The sequence below is a fragment of the Oncorhynchus masou genome, chromosome 12 (assembly GCF_036934945.1).
Source record: "Oncorhynchus masou masou isolate Uvic2021 chromosome 12, UVic_Omas_1.1, whole genome shotgun sequence".
Taxonomy (NCBI): Eukaryota; Metazoa; Chordata; class Actinopteri; order Salmoniformes; family Salmonidae; genus Oncorhynchus; species Oncorhynchus masou.
Window position 1 is genome coordinate 68,512,330 of NC_088223.1, and position 25,988 is coordinate 68,538,317.

The window sequence follows — 25,988 nt, forward strand, 5'->3', positions numbered from 1 at the left end:
ACGTTAGCCGGCTATAGCTACAACACACCGGTAGACAGTGTCCTTCGCCCCACCTGTTGGGCACAATTTTGGACTGACCAATGTAGATAATTTAAAATACTGTACATGCAACTTAAAAGTTACATATCACAAAATGTAGTTTTGAAATGTTTTGGACATCAGAGCAACCTTGAGGGAATCTTACTTGAGTGAGAAAATGACATTGTCACGCCCTAATCTGTTTCACCTGTTCCTGTGATTGTCTCCACCCTCTCCAGGTGTTGCTTATTTCCCCCAGTGTATTTATCCCTGTGTTTCCTGTCGCTCTGTGCCAGTTCGTCTTGTATGTTTAGTCAAGTCAACCAGCGTGTTTTTCCCGTACTCCTTTTGTGATTCTCCTTTTTCTAGTCCTCCCTGTTTTGACCCTTGCCTGTTTCTGGACTCTGTCCCCACCTGCCTGACCATTCTGCCTGCCTTGACCATGAGCCCGTCTGGCACTCTGTACCTCCTGCACTCTGATCTGGTTTTGACCTTTTTGCCTGTCCACAACCATTCTCTTGCCTACTCCTTTGGATTATTAAATATTGTAAGACTCCAACCATCTGCCTCCTGTGTCTGCATCTGGGTCTTGCCTTGTGCCTTGATAGATATATAAAAAAATATATAAACTATTGGAACCAAGATTTTAAAAGAACTGATGTTGGCACAATATGGAGGAGAAGTTGAAGCATAACTAATGAAATTACAGTTAACAAAAATGTACGCTTAATCCAGTATAAACTAATGTATAGAATTTATTATACAAGAGACAAAAGCCACAAATTATACAACACAACGGCAGAGTTATATCTTAAGTGTGAAAATAATAATGACCGCATAATCCATGCTTTCTGGGAATGCTAGAAAGTCCGGAAGTTGTGGGCGGAGCTAGAAAGTTGTCTGTCAGAATAATACAATGTAAATGTACTTTCAATCTGTCTCTCTGCATATTTCAAGACATGGCATATGGGGGTGTAGTGAGATACCCAATGGGCAGGACGATTCTCTTCTCATCACTCAACTTGAAAAAACGTGTCCTAAAAACATGGAACTCAATCAATCCGCAATCACTAATACAATGGAAAAATCGCATGGGCGACCGAGAAAAACAAATGTATACAATTAAGGCCAAGTGGCAAACAATAATGCACTTACTAGGGATGGGCGTGTGAGCATGTGGGTCTAGACAGATGAGATGTAGTCATTGTTTATGTGCATCTGTAAGTTGTTGTTCATATGTATAAGTTTGTATAAGGAGATTTTAAAAGAAACGTATTCATACCCCTTGACTTATTCCACATTTTGTTGAGCTACAGCCTGAATTCAAAATGGATTTAGAAAATCAAATAATCTTACCCAGCTACACACAATAACCCATAATGACAAAGTGAAAACATATTTTTAGAATGTTTGCACATTTATTGAAAATGAAATACATAAATATGCATTTACATAAGGATTTACACAATAAATGTTCAAATCAACTTTGGCAGCAATTACAGCTGTGAGTCTTTCTGGCTAAGTCTCTAAGAGCTTTGCACACCTGGATTGTACTATAGTTGCCCATTATTCTTTAAAAAGTTATTCAAGATCAAATTGGTTGTTGATCATAGATACAACCATTTTCAAGTATTGCCATAGATTATCAAGCAGATTTAAGTCAAAACTGTAACCACTCAGGAAAATTAATTGTCTTCTTGGTAAGCAACTCCAGTGTAGATTTGGCCTTGTGTTTTAGGTTAATGTCCTGTAGAAAGGTGAATTAATATCCTAGTGTCTGGTGGACAGCACACTGAAACAGGTTTTCCTCTAGGATTTTGCCTGTGCTTAGCTCCATTCCGTTTCCTTTTTATCCTGAAAAACTCCCCAGTCCTTAATGATTACAAGCATACTCATAACATGATGAAGTCAACATATGTTTGAAAATTTGGAGAGTGGTACTCAGTAATGTGTTGAATTGGATTTGCCCCATATATAATTTATTTTCACATATGCCACATTTTTTTGCAGTATTACTTTAGTGCCTTGTTGCAAACATGTTTGAATATTTGTATTCTGTATAGGGCTCTTTTTTTCAGTCTGTCATTTATGTTAGTATTGTGGAGTAACTACAATATTTTGATCCATCCACATTTCTCTACTATCACAGGAATTAAATTCTTTAACTATTTTAAAGTCTCAATTGGTGAAATTCCTGAGCGGTTTCCTTCCTTTCTGGTAGGAAGGATGCCTGTACCGTTGTATCTTTGTAGTGACTGGGTGCATTGATACACCATCCAAAGTGTATTCAGTAACTTCAACATGCTCAAAGGGATATTTTTTTCATTTTTTTTAACCAATAAGTGCCCTTCTTTGAGAGGCATTGGAAAACCTCCCTGGTCTTTGGGGTTGAATCTGTGTTTGAAATTCACTGCTATACTGAGGGACCTTACAGATAATTGTATGTGTGGGGTAGAGAGGTGAAGTAGTCATTTAAAAATCATGTTAAACACTATTATTGCACACAGAGTCCATGCAACTTATTATGTGACATGTTAAGCAAATGTTCACTCCTGAACTTATTTAGGCTTGCCATGACAAAGAGGTTGAATACTTATTTACTCAAGATTTTTTAGCTTTTCATATTTAAATCATTTGTACAAATTTTGAAAACATATTTCCACTTCGACATTCTGGGTTATTGTGTGTAGGCCACTGACAAAAATGTAAATGTTTTAATCCATGTACACAAAATGTGAAAAAAAGTCAAGGGTAGGGTGACCACATTTAAAATACCCAACAGAATGATTTTGTGGGACATTCGCGCGATAGTGTAGCCTACATGAATACAACATGTTGGCAGCATCGTATGCCAATCATTTGTTCTCAATCATTTTCATGGGAATATGCATTTAGTCTAATAATGCCATTTACTTAGGCTACTTTTGTAGCTCTTCATCAGAAGCACACATTTTGTACGTAGTTACACCTAACTGTCCTCTCCAAGTTTAGCTGGAATTTAGCTCGAAAGGATTTTGATAAACATTTGTTGCCTATGATATTGGCCTGTCTCCTCTTGCGCTGCGCAGAATATAAGATATAAAAAACAATTTGAGAAGGGTTTAACATCACCAGTAGATATATTTTCATAAGTGCAACATGACTATAATAGACCATTTAGAATGTCTGACTGAAAAAAGGGACAAATCAACCTTGTTTTCCTAAATTAGTGGTGCTTGAATTTGTTGATAAAATGCAGGACATTATAGTTTAGTTACGGGACCCGGAACTAAAGGCCAAAATGCAGGATTGTCCCCGACATGTGGTCACTCTGGTACTTAAGGCCTGTAAATACATTCTGAAGACACTGTATGTATGGTGGTCAGAATCTGCATAGATAGATCAACATAGACGTTCAAAGTACAGTATGCTGATTGACATTTACAATGTTCATTATATTGCAAGTTGTTATCTCTAGTTATCTAGGCGCTATCTTTGGTAATTTGATTTTGGCCCTAATAAACTAATTAAACCAACTGGCGAATGTTTTTTCACTCCCGCTCAGCAGGTGGCGATGTGTACTATTTTGTACAGGAAATCCACGCGTCTAGCAGTAGAGGAAACTCTCAACCCAAACAAATCATCGTGTGACGTGGCTAGTAGCACAAGCCCTTGCAAGATAAAGAATAAAATCAAGAATATTATGACTTTTCGGATACAATTGCTAGGTTTGTAACGTCAATAGTTTGTAGCCTTTTTTTAAACAATGTAACTTATTTCGTAGACTTGTATCACCTTTCTAGAAGAAATGATAGCAATATTAGATTAAAAACAAGCTCGTAAGCTTATTTCGTAGAATTTTATCTGCCACATTTCTAGAAAAAATGATAGCAATATTAGATTAAAAACAAGCTAGTTTCTAGCGTGGAACTGACAGCGTCTTTACAACTTTAATTTAACTAGGCAAGTCAGTTAAGAACAAATTCTTATTTACAACGATGGCCTAGGAACTGTTCAGGGGCAGATTTTTACCGTGTCACGTCGGGGATTCGACTTGCATCCTTTCGGCTACTGGCCCACCACTAGGCTACCTGCCGCCCCTGATATGAAACAGATATGAAACAAACAGACCGACAATCATAATCAGTCAAAAATATACATTTCCCAGTTTATGCTTCGAAACTAATTTTGTACGAGGTGTTAAAAATAGGTTATATTTGACACAAAATTCCATGACATACAGTAAGGCATTTTTGGTAGAATAGACGGATGCGGTTCAATGCATGATTAATATAATTCGCCAATACATTTCGCGCAGTGGCGGGAACGTGTACAGACAGATGCCACAGTACTAGCTAGGCTACTAAAATGTTTCAGTCAGTGGTGCCAATTTAGCAATTTTGTTGCTAGATTTAGCAACTTTTCAGACTACCCTGGCAACTTTATTTTCAAACAGCACCTAGCAACAAATTTGGCTACTTTTAAACATTTATTTGGAACTTTTAGCAACTTTTGAAAAGTCACTCAAACGCTAAAATGCACACATTTCCCCTCAAAATGACACAAAAACGATTTTCTCTGTCACAACACACGTGTCTGGCTGCAAAAGTGCATTGTGAGTGACGTCACCAGCAGGCGCTCAGCTGGTGCACAGGCAGCAGCAATTTCAGCAAATTGCAAATCATTTTTGGCTGACTGCATCAGCAGTAGCACGGGTTCGACGAGCCAAACCCAATGAATACGAATGTTTGAGCTTGAATAGAACTTAAAACATCAATCAAAATTGTACAGCCAGAAGTACGGAAAATAGTGCGAGTCTGTACCGGAACAAATGTCAAATCATATTTTTTGCCGAGATGGCCAGTCAATTTAAGTAACGTTATTTTGTATTCTACGTAATGACGCAGTTTTACGTTATCACGCAATTACATCACAACGTCATTTTGCAACTTTTACCAACAAATCAACCTGCCTCTAGCAACTTACCCTGAAAATTTGTTGGCAACACTGGTTTCAGTATGGCTTTGGTTTCTAAACCTTGACAATGGATAACCAAAAAAGTAGACCTGCAACAAAACACCATGCAAAGGAGAAACATGTAGGCCTTTCACAGCAAATTTCAACAGTACCCTAGGCTGGCTACTCAACTACAATACATTTTGAGTGCACCATACAGCAGTGCTACATTCAACCACACCGGTGATCCATGCATTGCAAAAAAAATGTAAAACATGTTTTAAATTTAAATGTTACAACAACCTATAGCTACGTTCTTGTTTGGAGTAAATTTCGTTTTTCATTAGGGTCGCAGCATATTATTCACATCTGCAAAGGCCGGAGAATGTTTTTTATCTCGTTTTTTAAATATGTTAAAATTCTATATACAGCATTTGTTTTTAATAAAACAATGGCCAGTTTGGGGTCGCAGATGCACGTTTTATTTTTATAAACGTTGTTTTTTTTCAATATGGCCATTTCGGTGATTGAGTTTGACACCCCTAGGCTAGCGTATCTATTTATGTAGATATTTATTTATTTAGCAAGCTGAAAACAAGGAGCCTAACATTAGCTAGCTAACTGCTGGGAGGATGTCTTGTCATTGGAGGAGTGGGTGAGTAACTGACTTTCCCCCCATGTATCTTTTTTTGGTGGCTACAGCTAAAGATGCAGGTGTCATTTGATTGGCTGGCAAGAAACATGAATTGCTTTGCTAGATAGCTAGCTATGTTGAACTTGAACCATTGACTTCACCAGACCTATGCAAGCCCCGAATGATTTTGGCTCAGCCCCACGTCTTTTGCCCACAATTGCAAATGCACTGATATTATTCTGCATCTACATAAAGCGACAGAGGAGCGTACAGTAGAACAGAGAGAGAGAGAGAACACACAGATATCGTGGTTAGTGATAAGCTAAGACAGTTAAATGTTCATAAGATTTAAGATTGCTTGAACTGCTATTATCATTAAGGAACATAAATTATCCCATATTTTACCTTTAGCTCAATTCAGGTAAATATTATATAACAGTTCTCCAGTTCTTCATATTGCTTCTCTCTTTCGCTCTCTGTTTTTGTGTTCAGAATACTCCATTGTGCAACTGTACTGATACTATTCATTGTAATAATATAGTGGATTCAGGAAAAGCACAATTTCAGACAGCATGGAAAAGGGAGGAGCGAGAGAGGAGAACACAGGAAAGGGAAGGCCCACACAAGACACACATGTATCATAGTCCTTTCAAGCCATAGGATGTACCCCCCAAAAAAGATTCCACTTCTGGCATGTCCTGTGAGTATAAACTGTATTCACTGTTAGACCCTGGTATGTTCCAATCACTGAAATCAATTATACAGGTTGCGCTGACCAACCCAGTTAGCAGCTATGAGAGATCTTTCAGTGCGTTAAGATGTCTACATACCTGGTTTAGGAGCACAATGACCCAAGATAGAATGCATCACCAGGCTGTCTTGACATTTGACAAAGATATAGTTAACAGGCTTGGAATAGAGTGAAATCATAAACAGGTTTGCACAGCTGACAAATAGGTAATGTAGATTGATGCTACCCTCAACAGGAAAATAGCTTTCTTTCACTGTTGTAACGTAACACACACAAAGACTTGGGATTTTTTTACCTACAGTATAATTTTGTTTAATTTCTAATCTGCATGGATGGACTAACATCCTATTACTGTGTAATATAACTCACAGACATTGTGAATATTTAGTTGGCAAAAGGGTGTATGTTGGTATGTACATTTGTGTAAAATTGTGAAGCGTAAAACCCACAAACTTTCTCAGGTTCCTCAGGGGAAGGGAGGGGTTGGAGGGGGTATATTTGTTTTTGTGTAATTAAATAGGTAGAAATAATTGACCTTGGAATCTGATTTATTACCCCAATAATATAAAATTATTATTTTCAAGCGTGTTTGGTGCATGAGTTTGTACGTATTATTTGCAAAAGTTGTCTGTGTCCCCCCACTCTACATGTATAATATAAGCCTTCTGCTAATGTGGGTTTACTCAGTTCCAACTTAATCCTAAAAATGGCAGCCTAAAATCCCAATCCTGCTATATTGCACATAAACAGAACATTGTTTCATGCAAAACATTAATTTGTGGTCTAGGCTGACACCCTTTGGATTATTTTGAAACTGCAGAGTGCGCACATCATGACAAACACATTATTTAGCAGTAATGTGACGAACGTCAACATTTTTTGTGTGCCAATCAACATGGTACATGGTTTATGAAAACATTGCACCAAAATAATGATAAAAAGTATTTTTTCCAACCATATTTCGTAATGGAAAATGACCATCTAATTATGAACTTGTAATACATTTTCATAAATACTGTTATTAACAGTAGGTATGCAATTTCTTAACACCATATTTCACTGACCACAATCCGTTGAATTAATATTAAGAAATGCTGATTATTTGGCGTCAGGAAAGCACAGTGCATGGAAGCAGGAAGAAAGCAGTAAGATATGCAATCGAGTCAAAGCCAATTTATACTTAATCCGAAAATATGGTTGGAGGCTCCCTTACGAAAAAAGGTTGCAGTCAGAATTCAGTATAACTTCAAATACTGCATCAAAAATAACACTTTTTTTCACTGCAGTACTTTTGCAATGCAACTGCAGTTACAGTGAATTATAGCTGCAGTTCAACTGTAGTACTTTGTAGTTATTCTGCAATTACTGTGTCCAAAATAACACAGTCAACAACTACTTTTATTGCAGATTCAAAACTGCCATCTTTTTTTGTAAGGGCTCTTGGTGGAGGGTGTGACGTATTTGCGTTGTCTCGCAGAGGCCAAATTGCACTCCATACCGCATCACTGTGCACATCCAAAATGTTTTAACAATATTGAGGGCTCCACATTGACATGATTGATTGACTGTAGTTGGGGGTGGGAGGTCCTGTATAAACACAAACTCACTTCCTTGACAACGGGACAAGCGGGTTATTATTTTCCATCGGTTATCAGTGCAATTTTGAAGGCCAACTAGCTGAACAAGTTTGAGGGGTTTATCCCAGATTAGATTTTTAGCTAATCTCGCTCTGCTAGCGTTAGTTGTTGATCTTGTTGTTGTTGGTGTGCATGGGCAACTGAGGGAAAGAGCCTTCCTTTTAATGGTTGTTTGGACTGTGATGTTCCCAAATGTAAGAGGACTCCCGTGGTATTTACACTGAACAAAAATATAAATGCAACATGCAATAATTTAAAAGATTTTACTGAATTATAGTTCATATCAGGAAATTAGTCAACTGAAATAAATACATTAGGCCATAATCTATTGATTTCACATGACTGGGAATACGAATAGGCATCTGTTGGTCATGGCTACCTTACAAAAAAGTTAAAGGCGTGGATCAGAAAACCAGTCAGTATCTTGTGACCTCCAGGTGGCCACGGTGGCCAAATGAGGAATTGAAGCGAGGGCCAGCCAACGAGAGCGTACAGGTCGCAGTGGTGTTAGCATATGGGGCTTTGGTGACAAAACGGATGGCACTGTGATAGACTACATCCAATTTGCTGAGTAGAGTGTTGGAGGCTATTTTGTAAATTACATCGCCGAAGTCAAGTATCAGTAGGATAGTCAGTTTTATGAGGATATGTTTGGCAGCATGAGTGAAGGATGCTTTGTTGCGAAATAGGAAGCCTATTCTAGATTTAATTTTGGACTGCAGATGTTTAATGTGAGTTTGGAAGGAGAGTTTACAGCCTAGCCAGACACCTAGGTATTTGTAGTTGTCCACATATTCTAAGTCAGAACCGTCCAGAGTAGTGATTCCAGACGGGCAGGCGTGGCGGGCGGCGATCGGTTGAAAAGCGTGCATTAGTTTTCCTGCATTTAAGAGCAGTAGGAGGCCACGGAAGTAGGCATTGAAGTGCTCGCTTGTCAGAAAATGTAAAAAATAATAATAATACAAGTAATATTCCTCCAGGGAGTGTAGAATTACTTCCACTTGAATGTGTTTTATGTAACACTGCCTACCTTGCCATCTTATGTTTGGCTCAGACAACTGTTATCTTAGTTTCTGAGTATCAGTACCTAATCTGTCATTTAGCTAATCTAGCTATCAAGGTAGACTAAATCTGCAAGAAAATGCCTTGTCAGTATGGCACGAGACCTCTACCTCCAGCTTAATGATTGGATAGAATGTCCTTTTTAAACCTGTTTTTAGTTGCCATTGTACATTGCACATGAAGTTCTTATTTTATTTTCATCAAATAACAACAGGTATGTGTTAATATGTCGGACAGCGAAGTCCCCAGTGACCCTGCTGGGAGTTTTGAGTTCGCAGAGACAGAGGCCCCACTGCAGCAACCCATGCCTGTGACACTAACAGACAGTGCTCAACAGACACCAGACAGCTCTCCACAGATACCAACTGGAGACAGCACCACAGATAACTCCACAGATGTCACCCCGACCAGAAAGGAAAGGAAGACCAGGAAAAGACCAGAGCCAAAACCTCCAGTTGAAGTCCAGGAGACTCAGGAGGAGAAACCCAAAGTAGAAGAAGAGCCAGCCAAGGTAAGACATGATGTGATACAGCTGGGTGAAAGATTCAATAAGCTTCACTTCTAAACTTAAAAGACCAATCAGCAGTTGAAACAATAACAAAGCGTGCTCCCGCCACTGTTTTGGTAAGAAGCTGAGGGATGGGTCTGGAGAATTTTTTTCTCTCAAATTCATAGATAGAGCTATGGATGCAGGGACCGACCATCCATGATATCAAAATTATAGTTTTAACCATGTTTTGAGGCTATGTAGTGCTTGTTAATATTTACTTTGCTTATAAACATTTGAGTAAAACAAAGTAATATTTTTGGTTCTGATGGGATGACAGTGCAACTAAGCTCATGATGCATTTATAAGTTGTATTCTTCAAGAATTAGTGGGTACATATAACTCATTTACACTACCGTTCAAAAGTTTGGGGTCACTTAGAAATGTCCTTGTTTTTGAAAGAAATGCAATTTTTTGGTCCATTAAAATAATATCAAATTGATCAGAAATACAGTGTAGACATTGTTAATGTTGTAAATGACTATTGTAGCTGGAAATGGCAGATTTTTTTAATGGAATATCTACATAGGTGCACAGAGGCCCATTATCAGCAACCATCACTCCTGTGTTCCAATGGCATGTTGTGTTAGCTAATCCAAGTTTATCATTTTAAAAGGCTAATTGATCATTTGTGTGTTCAATTACAGGCTCAAAATGGCCAGAAACAAAGTGACCCCAAACTTTTGAATGGTAGTGTATATCTAACAAAAACAACTGATGTAGCAACTGCTGATTGTCCCTTTTAAGGTCTGGATATGGTTTAGGTTTTATTATAGCCGTATAGGCTACAAACGGTAGAGTCCGGTACAAACATTTTCTTTCTCCATCTCTCACTCTCCTGAAGGGATCCATTGAGTTGACAGTAGCCCGGGGAGGATGGGGCTACTGGGGGAGCTGGGGAAAGTCCATCATGTCAACGGCCTCGGCCACTGTGGCCACTGTAGGTGAGGAGATCCAAAAAATGGATGTACATATTTTAATGTCAGAGTTTTTGGTTTGTCTCTGTCTGAGTAATAGTCAGTTTGTATTATCATTATGGTGTCATGTTAAACAATATGTCTGCTCTTTCAGTCAGCATAGGTACACTTTCAAAGATCTAAAAATAAATGTATTCCTTTCTTTTCATTCTGAGGCCAAGGGATCACCCAGGCTATTGAGAAGGCAGAGACTTCACTGGGAATCCCCAGCTCCACAGAGCTGTCTGCACCAATTAGAGAGGAGGTAATTAAACAAGAAGGTAATGATAGCACACGCTGGTCATCAACATTATCAACACGAGTCATCACTCTGGATTTAGCATCAGCCGTGATAAGCCTTAGTATATTTAGGATGCGTTTGTTGTGGAGATGTAGAGTACTTCACTGTTGCAACTATGCACAGTAGGTTGATGTCTGACATGTATATTACTTCTAGGTGAACCCAGTAATGAAACTGATAAAGGGAAAGGAGATGGAGCATCAGCCATGGGAATGTTCTCATCCCTCAGCAGTGTTGTTCAAAGCACTGTAAGAAACAATGCTTCTCTGCTTTTTTTGACGATTACCTTCATAATATGTTGTTTATGGGCAAAATTGACTTGGTTACTGACTTAAATATCTATATTCCAGGGGAAAACAGTCCTAACAGGGGGGTTGGATGCCTTGGAGTTCATAGGCAAGAAGACCATGGATGTCATAGCAGAGGGAGATCCAGGTTTCAAGAAAACAAAGGGTCTGATGATCAAGACTAACACTCTTTCTCAGGTGAATGAATGTTAGAGAAGCGACCTCCAGTGTTGTGCTTACACTTTATTTGCATTCGAAAGCTTTCTGACCAAGATTGAATAAGGTTTTTGCTTTGGCTGAAGGTCTTACGGGAGGCCAAGGAGCGTGAGGAGCATCAAACAGCCAGGGAGGTTTCCTTCGACACGGAAAAGAAGGCCCATTACGGAATGCTGTTCGATGAATTCCAGGGCCTAGCCCACTTGGAAGCTCTGGAGATTCTCTCAAGGGAGAGTGAATCAAAGGTAATACTGAGCAAGTTCCACATTTGGTACCTCGTACAAAGAAACAAGTAAACAGCCTCAAAACATTATTGATTGCACACAGCACACAGCCTTCCGTTGAAATTAATACAACATCATGTTAGCTGTATTTTTGCTCACTTGTAAATGGAGAACCTACAGCCATTGCAACCTCTTCAAATATAAAAACAGGTCCATGGCACTTTAAAATCCTCCTGGCTTCTTTTAGTACAGGGGCTAGCAACAGGCTAGCAAGTGATTTTCTTTGGGGGGGTTGATAAAAAAAAGACTGTAAAATCACCAAGTATTCAGCTAAAAATGAGTTTAATTTAGGAAATCTGTTCCCAAGTATTCCCACAAATAAAGTAAAAATATACATATGTGAGCATGTCTCATTGTGTCTCAAGGTATAAAATTGTTATTTTTAAATACAATCTCTTTTTGGGCCGAGCTGTAGTCAATTTTCAGTGTACCAATTGTACACTGAATCTAGTTGCCTACCCATTTTAGTAGATCTTATCTATGACTGAATCAGTTGTATGTTGTGTGGTGTAGGTGAAGTCTGTTCTAACCACTCTGTCTGGAGAGGAGCTGGCCCAACTTAAAGAGGACCTGAAGCTCATCAAGGAACCCTTCTCTTTGGTAGAGTTTGATGACGAGGAGGTGGAAGAAAAGAAAGGTAGCCTACCCTCACAGAACAGTCACATAAAGTCTACTATCACAATGTTACATTTACAGTCTTTAAGTACTCAAACAGTGACAATTTTAGCATGTAAATCTTGCTGGGGCAGCCAATTTGTTTTTAGATGCGTGCCAACAAAGCCACTACACAACATTAAACAATACATTAAACAGCACTATAACAGTGACAAACAGTGCCCACAAACTGTTAGGGCCTACATAAAGCTGTCACAACAGCAGAGCTTTAATTTCAGCACCATAGAGTGAATCCGTACCACCGCTACACCTGGCTTTCAGTGGAGCCTAGTCTGGCAGGAAAACAGTTCCATCAACCTCATTTACTGCCTTTTTAAAAGACATAGCTGATATGGCTGACTTGCTTAAATAAATATGGTTTCCACTGACTTTTTGTGGATTTGTGTAACTCAATAAGAACCGCATTCTCCTTCAATAATAACAAATTAGTTTTTACTTTTGAACCATACACAAACATTATAAAATGTATGTTCAGTAAATTCATAATGTTTGTTCTTCTATCATTAACACTTAGCTCTAAGTATTAGCAAGTGCAAGCAAACGAGGTAGGCCTTCATTCTGCACTTTCAAAATGGACACAGACAGAAATTCAGATGTTAGTTTAGATAAATTCAGCAAGATGTTCAGGCCTTAACTCTACTCTTCTTTAAGTCACCACACAGAGAGAGAGAGAGCAACACGGTTAGCCTAACATTTTATGTATTTTATTAGGCCTATGTGGTCTAAAAAGGAAGGAAAATACAATCACGAGGATCCACTTACCACAATACCGACGCACAGACAGCGCATTGCGCAAACAAAACAACCCTCACAATATCAACTGGAATTACATGGGTCTATTACTGAACTTTTTGTTGAAAATAAATATATATCTGAATGGGAAGAAACTGTCACTGGCAAACATGATTACAGACCACAACATAATTGCATAATTTCAACATTGCCGAAAATTATGAATAAGATACTAATGAGATATACCTATATAAGCAATATAACAGTTGAGATGTACAAACTATGGCATAAGGGAACGATGAGCTGATAAGAGTCAAGCCGTAATTTCGATAAAGACATTAATGAGCAAGCGAGCTGTCCTTCTGGGCAAACTGTCATCAAAGTCTGGCATTCTCTGGATTTATGGTGCTTTTAAGACAACTGGGAACTCTGGGAAAAAAACTAGAACGAATCATGACGCCAGTGATCTTTAGGTCGGAGCTTTAGAAAGAGGACCATTTAGAGGATGACCATTCTACATGTAGTTTTATCAGTCGGAGCTTGTTTTTTTCCCAGTTGTCTTGAACACTCGGGAGTCTGAAATTTCCAAGTTCCCAGTTGTTTTGAACGCGGCAGAAGTTATGCTGGATTGAGAGTATAGCCAATGTATTCAACCTTTTCTGGGACATGGTGTTGCATATTTATCCTTTTAAGCTCGGAAAAGAGACCCTTTCAGACAGATGTTTTAAATCCTTAAACCCAGACTTGGACCACACACTCTCTCCGCCAAATAGCAGGCAGGGGAAACAAAAGACTGATTGCTTTGCAAAGCTTGCAGTTAGCCACTGATTTCTTCAAAGCTACTCATTGTTGCGTTGCATTGTTGAAATTTGCGATTTCCGACTTGTTGTGTAATGTTTATGGCCGATGAGCACCAATACGTTATATCTATAATTTCTCTTCACATGACATAAATTGAAAAGGATTTGTCAGTAGATTGTCTACATGATTCATGATGACTGCTTGTCTAGCTAGCTAGCTAGCTTGCTTGTCTAGCTAAGATTTTGAAGGTATGATGTTGACATGATCAGTCCAATCAAAGCTATGGTAGATATAATGTGATTTGAAGTCATTTTATCTGTGGCCAATGACCTTGAGCCTTCTTGGATGGGAACCTCTATTGTAAATCTATGACAGCACCCAAGGGGGCTTGAACTGCCAAGCTCTCCCTGTAGATTCTGCAGTGTCCCCATGAGTGACCGAGCACTAAGCCAATCACAGTGCAACTAGAGGACATTACCAATGCCTACGCTCTGTGCTTTCGCTGGCTGCCCCTCCACCACTGAAAGCACTGAGTTAGTCTGAAACACCTGCTTTTGGAGCTGCCTTACTCAAGAAAGAGAGTATGTGGCTTTATTAACTCAATTATTATAGTTGTTTACATTGTTTGCAAACTGATGTAACATGAATTAATGCCAAAATATATGTTTTATTTGAGATTCTTCAAAGTAGCCACCCTTTGCCTTGATGACAGCTTTGCACACTCTTGGCATTCTCTCAACCAACTTCATGAAGTAGTCACCTGGAATGCATTTCAATTAACAGGTGTTAATTGTTAAAAGTTCATTTGTGAAATGTATTTCCTTCTTAATGCATTTGAGCCAATCAGTTGTGTTGTGACAACGTAGGGGTTGTATACAGGAGATAGCCCTATTTAGTAAAGGACTAAGTCCATATTATGGAAAGAACAGCTCAAATGAGCAAAGAGAAATGACAGTCCATCATTACTTTAAGACAGGAAGGTCAGTCAATCCGGAACATTTCAAGAACATTTCAAGAACTTGCGGTCGCAAAAACCATCAAGTACTATGATGAAACTGGCTTTCATGAGGACCGCCACAGTTAAAGAAGATCCAGAGTTACAGTGGGGCAAAAAAGTTTTTAGTCAGCCACCAATTGTGCAAGTTCTCCCACTTAAAAAGATGAGAGAGGCCTGTAATTTTCATCATAGGTACACTTCAACTATGACAGACAAAATGAGAACAAAAATCTTGGGTCTTTCAGCATGACAATGATCCCAAACACACCGCCCGGGCAATGAAGGAGTGGCTTCGTAAGAAGCATTTCAAAGCCCTGGTGGCCTAGCCAGTCTCCAGATCTCAACCCCATAGAAAATCTTTGGAGGGAGTTGAAAGTCTGTGTTGCCAAGCAACAGCCCCAAAACATCACTGCTCTAGAGGAGGATCTGCATGGAGGAATGGGACAAAATACCAGCAACAGTGTGTGAAAACCTTGTGAAGACTTACAGAAAACGTTTGATCTCTGTCATTGCCAACAAAGGGTATAAAACAAAGTATTGAGATAAACTTTTGTTATTGACCAAATACTTATGTTCCACCATAATTTGCAAATAGATTCATTAAAAATCCTACAATGTGATTTTTTTCTGGATTTTTTTCTCTCATTTTGTCTGTCATAGTTGAAGTGTACCTATGATGAAAATTACAGGCCTGTCTCATCTTTTTAAGTGGGAGAACTTGCACAATTGGTGGCTGACTAAATATTTTTTGCCCCACTGTACCTCTGCTGCAGAGGACAAGTTCATTAGATTGCAGCCCAAATAAATGCTTCACAGTTTAGAAAATAGTAAAAAATTAAGCAACACCCTTGAATGAGTAGATTTGCCCAAACTTTTGACTGGTACTGTATATATTTTTGCTAAACAGGTAGGACTCAAAACAGGTGGGTCTCTGCCCTACCTGCCCAGAATGATGGGTCACCACTGTACTCACAACAGAAACAAAATACTTTTGTTCTATTATTTTTTTTTTCTGTGGGTGATAATTCAACTGAAAAATATCAGCATTGTTATCTTGTTTTAGGGAAAGATGGCAGTATGTTTGTGTGATAAATACAATGAGCAAAAGCAATACATTTTGTTTATTCATATTTATTTTCAGATGAAGATGGCGCTGAGTTTCTGAGGGAATTAACAGATGCCCTTGATGGACTACACATACCCACAACAGCTGACAAACTTGGCAAGGTTGGCACAATACATTTCTGTTTTGGTTGAATTTCAAGCCAGTGATCTTACGGCCTCATGCTAGTGGTACAATAATATAGCAGTGTTTGTTGCCATCTTCTGGAGAGTTTTGGCAGGACTGCGTTTTGAAAGGACTGAGCACTCCTCGACTTTGCTTTTTCGGCATGGTAGATCACTAATCTCTAACCTATTTTCTCTCTGCAAACACTCATCAGGTGTGTAAGAATGCATGTGACCAGATTGCCCAAATGACCAAACCCATAAAGGAAGAGGAAAGGAATGAAGAGGAAGTGGCAAAAACCTATACTGTTGAGGTATGCAAAATTATTATCTGACATTGTGACTATTGGAATGGAGCTTCTTTCTGTTGTAACTACTGATGTGGATGTTGTTGATTCCTCTCAGAATGTCTACTCGTCAGCCATCAAAAGCCTGGCAGAGCTAACAGCCAGATCCATAGAGCAGTTCCACAAAGTGGCCGAGATGATCCTGCTCTGTAACAACCAGAAGGTCATCACTTTGGAGCAGGCCAAAATCCTCTCGCAGTAAGTTCCTACACACCATCAGCCATCTACAGAGTGTTATATTACTAGTCATAGATATAGCTCTGGTTCACACATCCCTAACCTTCAGACATAACGTGTGTGTATTGATACCCTCATTGTTGTCATATTCCAGTGTGCGATTGTGCTCGAACTCAACATTTTGTTCTCCTCTTACAGAATAACAATTGTGTTGTGTAAAGAGATATCGCTGCTTTCCAAGAAGTTCACCTCCTGTTTAACCACAATAGGGGTAAGGTAGTGATTCTATACAAACTATATCACAAAGTATATTTCGCCTGTCACTAAGCTTACACTCTTGGAAGCCACATTCACAGAACTCAGCTTCAGATGTTAACTTAATTGTACTGCCTCACTATGCCTCACTATAAACTGTCTTTTGAGTTTCACAAAAACTGCTTTTGCATAAGATTTAAGGTATTTTTCCTGTAAACAAAACAGATAGGGTGATGTTTATATAACCCTCTTATGCCTTTCATGCCGGCATGCCGGGGACGAGTCGTAGTTGTGGTGTGCAGATGTGGGTAGGCGTATCTTGAGTTTAATTAGGCCTATAGTACGTGTCTGTGCAGCAATGGCTGCGCCATCCAAATTAATTCAATAATTTGTTATTTTGTTGATTAAACAGACAAGACAAACCTACCCGATTACTGTCAACACACATATATACTGAGTATAAACAACATTAAGAACACCTGTTCTTTCCATTACATAGACTGATCAGGTGAAGGCTATGAGTCCTTATTGATGTCACTTGTTAAATCCACTTCAGTCCGTGTAGATGGGGTTGGCCTTGAGACAATTGAGACGTGGATTGTGTATGTGTGCCATTCAGAGGGTGAATGGGAAAGACAAAATATTTAAGTGCCTTTGAACAGTAGTAGGTGCCAGGCGCAATGGTTTGTGTCAAGAACTGCAACACTGCTGGGTTTTTCACCCTCAACAGTTTCCTGTGTGTATCAAGAATGGTGCACCAACCAAAGGACATCCAGCCAACTTGTGGGAAGCATTGGAGTCAACATGGGCCAGCCTCCCTGTGGAACGCTTTTGACACCTTGTAGAGCCCATGCCCCAACGAATTGAGGCTGTTCTTAGGGCAAAAGGGGGAGGGGGGGGACAACTCAATCTTAGGAAGGTGTTCCTAATGTTTGGTATACTCAGTGTATACTATAGTAAGAATATAACAGAATGAAATACAAATAATATCTTTCCCACACAACTTGTCACAGAAAATGTTTCTGATCAGTGATAGATTCGTTTTTTATTTTACCTTTATTTAACTAGGCAAGTCCGTTAATAACAAATTCTTATTTTCAATGACGGCCTAGGAACAGTGGGTTAACTGCCTTGTTCAGGGGCAGAACGACAGATATTTACCTTGTCAGCTCAGGGATTCAATCTTGCAACCTTTCGGTTACTAGTCCAACGCTCTAACCACTAGGCTACCTGCCGCCCCAAGATGAGCAAACTAATAGTTGAGCTATACCGCCTCCAAATAGCCTGTACAGATGGAAATTCAGTGAAATAAAATCACATTGATTAATTATCAGACAACATTTTTACGTTTACATTTTAGTAATTTAGTATACTCTTATTCAGAGCAATTTTCAGGAGCAATTAGGGATGAGAAGTCAGTGAAGTCACAGGTTTTTGGTCGGGAGTAGGTCTAGGCTACTAAGCGACTGCTAGCAAAATAATCCACTTGTTAAACTACATATCATGGCAACATTTTCTAATAATTGAGACAACTATACAAGATGACAATGAGCAGCACTCACAGCAATTTAGCTAACATTTTCCCAGACTAATTGTAGCTTAACCAATATCCAAACGGTGATTCAGTGAAAACAAAAATCTTACACTGATAAATGTATCGCGATGTCTCTGTCCCAATCAAAATCATGCTGAAATGATCATCTAGTTGACCACACACAACGGGGTCTCAGATAATTACATATTATTCACACTCCATTTAGGATGATATGGTATGTATTCATTTGTGGATGTCATCACCCATTTTGTATGATATATTACGAATTACAATGTGTATTGTATGTTACAAATTTTCTAAATGTACAATATGTTACAAATTCTAGCTAGGTGGCTTGGTGGCTAACATTAGCTAGCTGACTAACGTTAGCTAAACTGAGTGTTAGGGTTAAGGTTAGGGTTAAAGGGTTAAGGGGAGGGTTAGCTAACCTGCTAATTAGTTGCAAAGTAGCTAGTATGTAGTTGAAAAGTTGCTAATTAGCTAAAATGCTAAAGTTGTCCATGATGAGATTTGAACTCGCAACCTTTGGGTTGCAAGACATTCACATTATACTCACACCCATCCACCCTGACCACCACCGTACTTTTGTTTTTGCCTTAAGTAACCTTCTTTCTAATGTAACCATACCAAATGTAACATCAATCAAATGTATTTATAAAGCCCTGTTTACATCAATCGATGTCACAAAGTGCAATACAGAAACCCAGCCTAAAACCCCAAACAGCAAGCAATGCAGATGTAGAAGCATGGTGGCTAGGAACAACTCCTAAGAAAGGCAGGAACCTAGGAAGAAACCTAGAAAGGAATCAGGCTCCGAGCGGTGGCCAGTCCTCTTCTGGCTGTGCATATCATACTAATCTGGATATCACAGATGTACGTCTAGTCTATGAGACCAGTGTGCCACAAACAGAAGGCTATTGTTTCATATGTATTACAATGATAAGATGACTTTGGGAGTTTCAGTAAGCAACAGTTCGATACATGCCTTCAATTGCATTAGCCTTCTTTATTCCAATATTTTCGTCATTCAGTGATATTTATTCCCACGGTATTTCTTACTGGTGGGCTATGCGAAGAGATGGGCCAAGTGACATGCCTTGCAAAGTTTAGAATTGTCAGCATGTCTGTAACAGGGCACTGACTAGCAACCATCAAGAGTTTAAGAGCGTAGTGCGTACCAATGCCGCCTCAGCTGTTTCAGGCCTACCAGAGTATTCATATAATCAAACAATATAATGCTTATATAAAATATTTGGATCGAAAATGTACAAATAACCCTACCTCTGTATGTCTATACCTGTATAGTAGATGCAGTAGCCATCTCACATAAAGAAATGCATGTTGGTGTTGTAGCATGTCACCAGCATATCTCTATCTTTCTGGGTTTAGGCCATAACTTCACTTCCTTTATATATATATATATATGTATATATATATTTGACAGTACCAGTCAAATGTTTGGAGACACCTACTCATTCAAGGGTTTTTCTTTATTTTTTTAAACTATTTTCTACATTGTAGAATAATAGTGAAGACATCAAAAATATGAAATAACACATATGGAATCATGTCGTCATCAAAAAAGTATGAAGAATCTCAAAGTACCCACCCTTTGCCTTGATGACAGCTTTGCACACTATTGGAATTCTCTTAACCAGCTTCACCTGGAATACCTTTCCAACAGTCTTGAAGGAGTTCTCACATATGCTGAGCACTTAGTCTTATTTTCATTTATTCTGCGGTCCAACTCATCCCAAACCATCTCAATTGGGTTGAGGTTGGGTGATTGTGGAGGCCAGGTCATCTGATGCAGCACTCCATCACTCTCCTTCTTGGTCAAATAGCCCTTACACAGCCTGGAGCTGGTTGGAACCAAAAATGTAAAATTTGAACTCATCAGACCAAAGGACTTATTTCCACCGGTCTAATGTCCATTGCTCGTGTTTCTTGGCCCTAGCAAGTCTCTTCTTATTATTGGTGTCCTTTAGTAGTGGTTTCTTTGCAGAAATTCGACCATGAAGGCCTGATTCACACGGTCTACCCTGAACAGTTGATATTGAGATGTGTCTGTTACTTTAACTCTGAAGCATTTATTTGGACTGAAATCTGAGGCTGTGTAACGTTTGTCATCGGGAGAAGAGGACAAAGTGCAGCGTGATACGTATTCATAATCATTTTAATAAAGATGAATACTGAACAAAAACAACAAACTGACAAACGAAACAGTCGTGTATTTTGGTGTTGAAAACGCAAAACATGATTTTGAAGTGCCCAAAGTCTGTATGCTTTGTTTATTGGTTGTGTAGTGCATTGGTACAGAAACCTGTTTGTGGAAAATATGTTTCAAATATTGTATACAGTGCATTTGGAAAGTTTTCAGACCCGTTGACTTTTTTTCACATTTTCTTACATAGTTTTTTTCCCTCATCGATCTACAGACAATACTCCATAATGATAAAGAAAAACAGGTTTTTCAAAATGTTTGCTAATTTATTGTTAATTAAAAAAACTCATCACATTTACAGAAGTATTCAGACTCTTTACTCAGTACTTTATTGAAGCACCTTTGGCAGCAATTCTTGGGTATGATGCTACAAGCTTGTCACACCTGTATTTGGAGAGTTTCTCCCATTCTTCTCTGCAGGTCCTCTCAAGCTCTGTCAGGTTGGATGGGGAGCGTCGCGGCACAACTATTCAGGTCTCTCCAGAGATATTTGATTAGTTTCAAGTCCGGTCTCTGGCTGGGCCACTCAAGGACATTCAGAGACTTGTCCCGAAGCCACTCCTGCGTTGTCTTGGCTGGGTTCTTAGGGTTGTTGTTCTGTTCGAAGGTGAACCTTTGCCCCAGTCTGAGGTCTTGAGCTCTCTAGAGCAGGTTTTCATCAAGGATCTCTCTGTACTTTACTCCATTCATCTTTGCCTCAATCCTGACTAATCTCCCTGTCCCTGCTGCAGAAAAACATCCCCACAGCATGATGCTGTCACCACCATGCTTCACCGTAGGGATGGTGCCAGGTTGCCTCCAGACATGACAATTGGCATCAAGGCAAAGAGTCTTTAGGTGCCTTTTGGCAAACTCCAAGCAGGCGTCACTCTACCATAAAGGCCTGGCGGTGGAGTGCCGCAGATATGGTTGTCCTTCTGAAAGGTTCTCCCATCTCCACAGAGTAACTTTAGAGCTCTGTCAGAGTGACCATTGGGTTCTTGGTCACCTCCCTGACCAAGGCCCTTCTCCCTTGATTTCTTAGTTTGGCCGGTTGGCCAGCTCTACGAAGACACTTGGTTGTTCCAAGCTTCTTCTATTTAAGATTGATGGAGGATCCGGAGTTCTTGGGGACTTTCAATGCTGCAGACATTTTTTTGTACCTTTCCCCAGATCTGTGCCTCGGAGTTCTACGGCCAATTTCTGCAACCTCATTTCTTGGTTTTTGCTCTGACATGCACTCTCAACTGTGGGACCTAATATTGACAGGTCTGTGCCTTTCCAAATCATGTCCAATCAATTGAATTTACCACAGGTGGACTCCATTCAAGTTGTAGAAACATCTCAAGGATGATCAATGGAAACAGGATGAAGCTGAGATCAATTTTGAGTCATATAGCAAAGGGTCTGAATACTTATGTAAATAAGGTGTTTTTTTGTTGTTGTTTTTTTTACCTTTATTTAACCAGGCAAGTCAGTTAAGAACAAATTCTTATTTTCAATGACGGCCTGGGAACAGTGGGTTAACTGCCTGTTCAGGGGCAGAACGACAGATTTGTACCTTGTCAGCTCTGGGGTTTGAACTCGCAACCTTCCGGTTACCAGTCCAACGCAGGGAGAGTGAGCTCGTCTGTGTTGTTTGACGAACCCTCATCCTTCTGGCCCGTAGCCCTGCGTGGCATTGACTGCATGCTGAAGTGTCTAAGTCGATATCCATGTTTATAAACACAGGTTCTCTACAGTTATTGTTCTTTGTGGCCATAAACATTATTTTGAGATAATTCTATGAAGGGGGAGGGTCATGTGAAAATATTTGTAAATTTGGGAAGGGGAGTGCAAATTTTTTTTTATGACACCTTGAGTTGGACTCGCCACTACCCCCCAGCACTTTTTGATCTGTCTCTAACTAGCGTTAATGCAATGAATTTTGTTTTTTTCACATGTTCTATTTACATCTGTAAATCAACCAATAAAATCAAGCAACACTTGGCCATGATTACACCTGTGTGTGTTCTTTCCAAGTATATAAATTAGTGAACCGCAGTGTTTGTCATTATACACTGATGAAGACAGCTTGTCTGTCGAAAGGTTAATTATACAATTATTGCATCCAAGCTCTCCTTTTCTTTTTCAAGCATGCTAGTAGATACCATAGACGTTCAGTCATTGTGCTAACACTACTTAGCATTAGCTCGCAAAACTACCTCTAACTTCCTTCATACTGGATGCAGAGACATAAAAATGGTATCCGTGAGTGAGTTCAGCTGACTCTGGGGAAGTAAATAAAGGGCTATATTGCAAAAATCCCTAAGTATCCCTTTAATAGGTGTATAAGATTCCTAGTTCACTGACTAATAAGACCAAAATATTTTGTTTTTTGCAGTCAAATGAAAATGGAGATGTCCTTAATCCACTCATAACGGGAGTATTTTTGGAGGTTTGTATCGAATTAATTATCGTACATTGCTGCATATCACATCCTCTTCATTCCTACTGAAAGCTGAATCATAACATTGTGTGTTTGTGTGTGTGACAGATTTACAAATGTGTTGCATCGTTTATGTACAGTTGAAGTCGGAAGTTTACGTACACCTTAACCAAATACATTTAAACTCCGTTTTTCACAATTCCTGACATTTAATCCGAGTAAGAATTCCATGTCTTCGGTCACTTAGAATCAGCACTTAATTTTAAGAATGTGAAATGTCAGAATAATAGGAGAGAATGATTTATTTCAGCTTTTATTTCTTTCATCACATTCGCAGTGGGTCAGACGTTTACATACACTCAATTAGCATTTGGCAGAATTGCCTTTAAAATTGTTTAACTTGGGTCAAATGTTTTGGGTAGCCTTCCACAGGCTTCCCACAATAAGTTGGGTGAACTTTGGCCCATTCCTCCTGACAGAGCTAGTGTAACTGAGTCAGGTTTGTAGGCCTCCTTGCTCGCACACGCTTTTTCAGTTCTGCACACGCTTTTTCTATAGGACTGAGGTCAGGGCTTTGTGATGCCCACTCCAATACATTGACTTTGTTGTCCTTAAGCCATTTTGCCACAACTTTGTAAGTATGCTTGGGGTCATTGTCCATTTGGAAGACCCATTTGCGACCAAGCTTTAACTTCCTGACTGATGTCTTGAGGTGTTGCTTCAATATATCCACATAACTTTCCTGCCTCACGATGCCATGTATTTTGTGAAGTGCACCAGTCCCTCCTGCAGCAAATCACCCCCACAACATGATGCTGCCACCCCCGTTCTTCACTGTTGGGATGGTGTACTTCGGCTTGCAAGCCTCCCCCTTTTTCCTCCAATCATAACGATGGTCATTATGGCCAAACAATTCTATTTTTGTTTCATCAGACCAGAGGACATTTCTCCAAAAAGTACGATCTTTGTCCCCATGTGCAGTTGCAAACCGTTGTCTGGCTTTTTTATGGGGGTTTTGGAGCAGTGGCTTCTTCCTTGTTGAGGGGCCTTTCAGGTTATGTTGATATAGGACTCGTTTTACTGTGGATATAGATACTTTTGTACCTGTTTCCTCCGGCATCTTCACAAGGTCCTTTGCTGTTGTTCTGGGATTGATTTGCACTTTTCGCACCAAAGTACATTCATCTCTAGGAGATAGAACGCGTCTCCTTCCTGAGCGGTATGACAGCTGCGTGGTCCCATGGTGTTTATACTTGCGTACTATTGTTTGTACAGATGAATGTTGTACCTTCAGGCATTTGGAAATTGCTCCCAAGGATGAAACATACTTGTGGAGGTCTACAATTTGTTTTCTGAGGTCTTGGCTGATTTCATTTGATTTTCCAATGATGTCAAGCAAAGAGGCGCTGAGTTTGAAGGTAGGCCTTGAAATATATCTACAGGTACACCTCCAATTGACTCAAATTATGTAAATTGGCCTATCAGACGCTTCTAAAGCCATGACATCATTTTCAGGAATTTTCCAAGCTGTTTAAAGGCACAGTGAACTTAGTGTATGTAAACTTCTGACCCACTGGAATTGTGATATAGTGAAATATAAGTGTAATAATCTGTCTGTAAACAATTGTTGGAAAAATGACTTGTGTCATGCACAAAGTAGATGTCCTAACCAAAACTATAGTTTGTTAACAAGAAATGTGTGGAGTGGTTGAAAAACGAGTTTTAATGACTCCAACCTAAGTGTATGTAAACTTCCGACTTCAACTGTATCTATGTACTGTATGTATCTTGTCTTCTTTAGGCTTCAAACAGTGCATCGTACATCCAGGATTCCTTCCAGCTCCTCATGCCTGTGTTAGAGGTGTCCCACATTCAAAGTAGTGCTAACTCTAACCAACAGTGACTACATCTCTCTGCCAGCTGTGCAAACAAGGGACCCTGACAAAAAGCATTGACATGTCATTGCGGTTTTAAAAATACTTCCTCAGCCTTATTTTATATTCATTTCGAAGCCTATCTAAAGTGCCACGCCTCCGAAGAAATGTACCTTTGACAAACGGTGTTTACTCGTTGTGGAGTATTGGTAGTGCTGTTGTTGTACAGCACAGTAGATATACCAATGTACAGTATTTGAGGAGTCTAGAGCTGACATGTTTGAATGACATTGATGTCTGCGTTTCTCATACAAATACTGTGCTTATGTACTGACATTAATTGAGAAATTCTGAATATAGACTTTTCCATGTCTCACAATTACCATGATTCAATGCATTATTCATAACACCAGGACTTCAGGATAACCCCCTTTAGGATAAGTACTTCAGGTGTCTGTATTGCAAATTAGTGTGATATTGCTTTGGCACACATGCCTCCCTGTTTATCTTCAGGTGTAATTGTATAACCAGAATATTAGTACTTGAATGATGACAACTATTGTAATTGTGTCTTAGTAGGAAAAGTGATTGTGGTCATCTGTGTCTTCGAACTGTATCAGGTTTTCCTTGGACTTTTTGAGCTATTTTAAGTCAGGTATTTTTACACTTTTCAAATAAAGATAATGTCTTAAACAACATCCTATTAAAGCTTCGCATTGATTATTGTGGCATACCAACGTCCATCCAGTTGAAGATTTGAGGAAATGTGACACAATTTATAAAGCATTTCATTTGTAAAAACTTTTACAAACCAATTAACTCCTGGATAATTGGGAAATTATTGTGCTGAAACCTTGATATATATAGGGTCATGACATGAAACCAACCACATTGGCAACTATAAAGTTTTTATTTATTTATTTCGCCTTTATTTAACCAGGTAGGCAAATTGAGAACAAGTTCTCATTTACAATTGCGACCTGGCCAAGATAAAGCAAAGCAGTTTGACACATACAACAACACAGAGTTACACATGGAGTAAAACAAACATACAGGCAATAATACAGTATAAACAAGTCTATATAAGAT

At 39.2% G+C, this 25,988-nt stretch overlaps 1 protein-coding gene across 2 annotated transcripts; it reads left to right on the forward strand.

Annotated features, from left to right (window-relative positions):
• Positions 1–3,628: 3,628 nt before the first annotated feature.
• On the forward strand, positions 3,629–25,597 carry LOC135550718 (protein FAM114A2-like). Of its 2 annotated transcripts, none has more exons than XM_064981768.1 (14): positions 3,629–3,725; positions 9,252–9,548; positions 10,429–10,528; positions 10,717–10,821; positions 10,998–11,089; positions 11,192–11,326; positions 11,431–11,589; positions 12,142–12,265; positions 15,975–16,060; positions 16,276–16,374; positions 16,466–16,605; positions 16,783–16,855; positions 22,981–23,034; positions 24,827–25,597. In XM_064981768.1, the coding sequence occupies exons 2-14, from the start codon at positions 9,264–9,266 to the stop codon at positions 24,926–24,928; spliced, it is 1,554 nt and encodes a 517-aa protein (XP_064837840.1). In that variant the 5' UTR covers positions 3,629–3,725; positions 9,252–9,263; the 3' UTR covers positions 24,929–25,597. The 2 variants fall into 2 exon arrangements, with proteins under 2 accessions (XP_064837840.1, XP_064837841.1); XM_064981769.1 differs by having other exon boundaries at positions 9,275–9,548.
• The last annotated feature ends 391 nt before the right edge of the window (positions 25,598–25,988 follow it).

Bases quoted from the DNA above. Each gene is read 5' to 3' on its own strand.
- LOC135550718 (XM_064981768.1), top strand. From the start codon at position 9,264: ATGTCGGACAGCGAAGTCCCCAGTGACCCTGCTGGGAGTTTTGAGTTC. The intron at 16,061-16,275 runs GTTGGCACAATA...AACACTCATCAG, and splicing joins CAGCTGACAAACTTGGCAAG to GTGTGTAAGAATGCATGTGA. The intron at 16,375-16,465 runs GTATGCAAAATT...GATTCCTCTCAG, and splicing joins CAAAAACCTATACTGTTGAG to AATGTCTACTCGTCAGCCAT.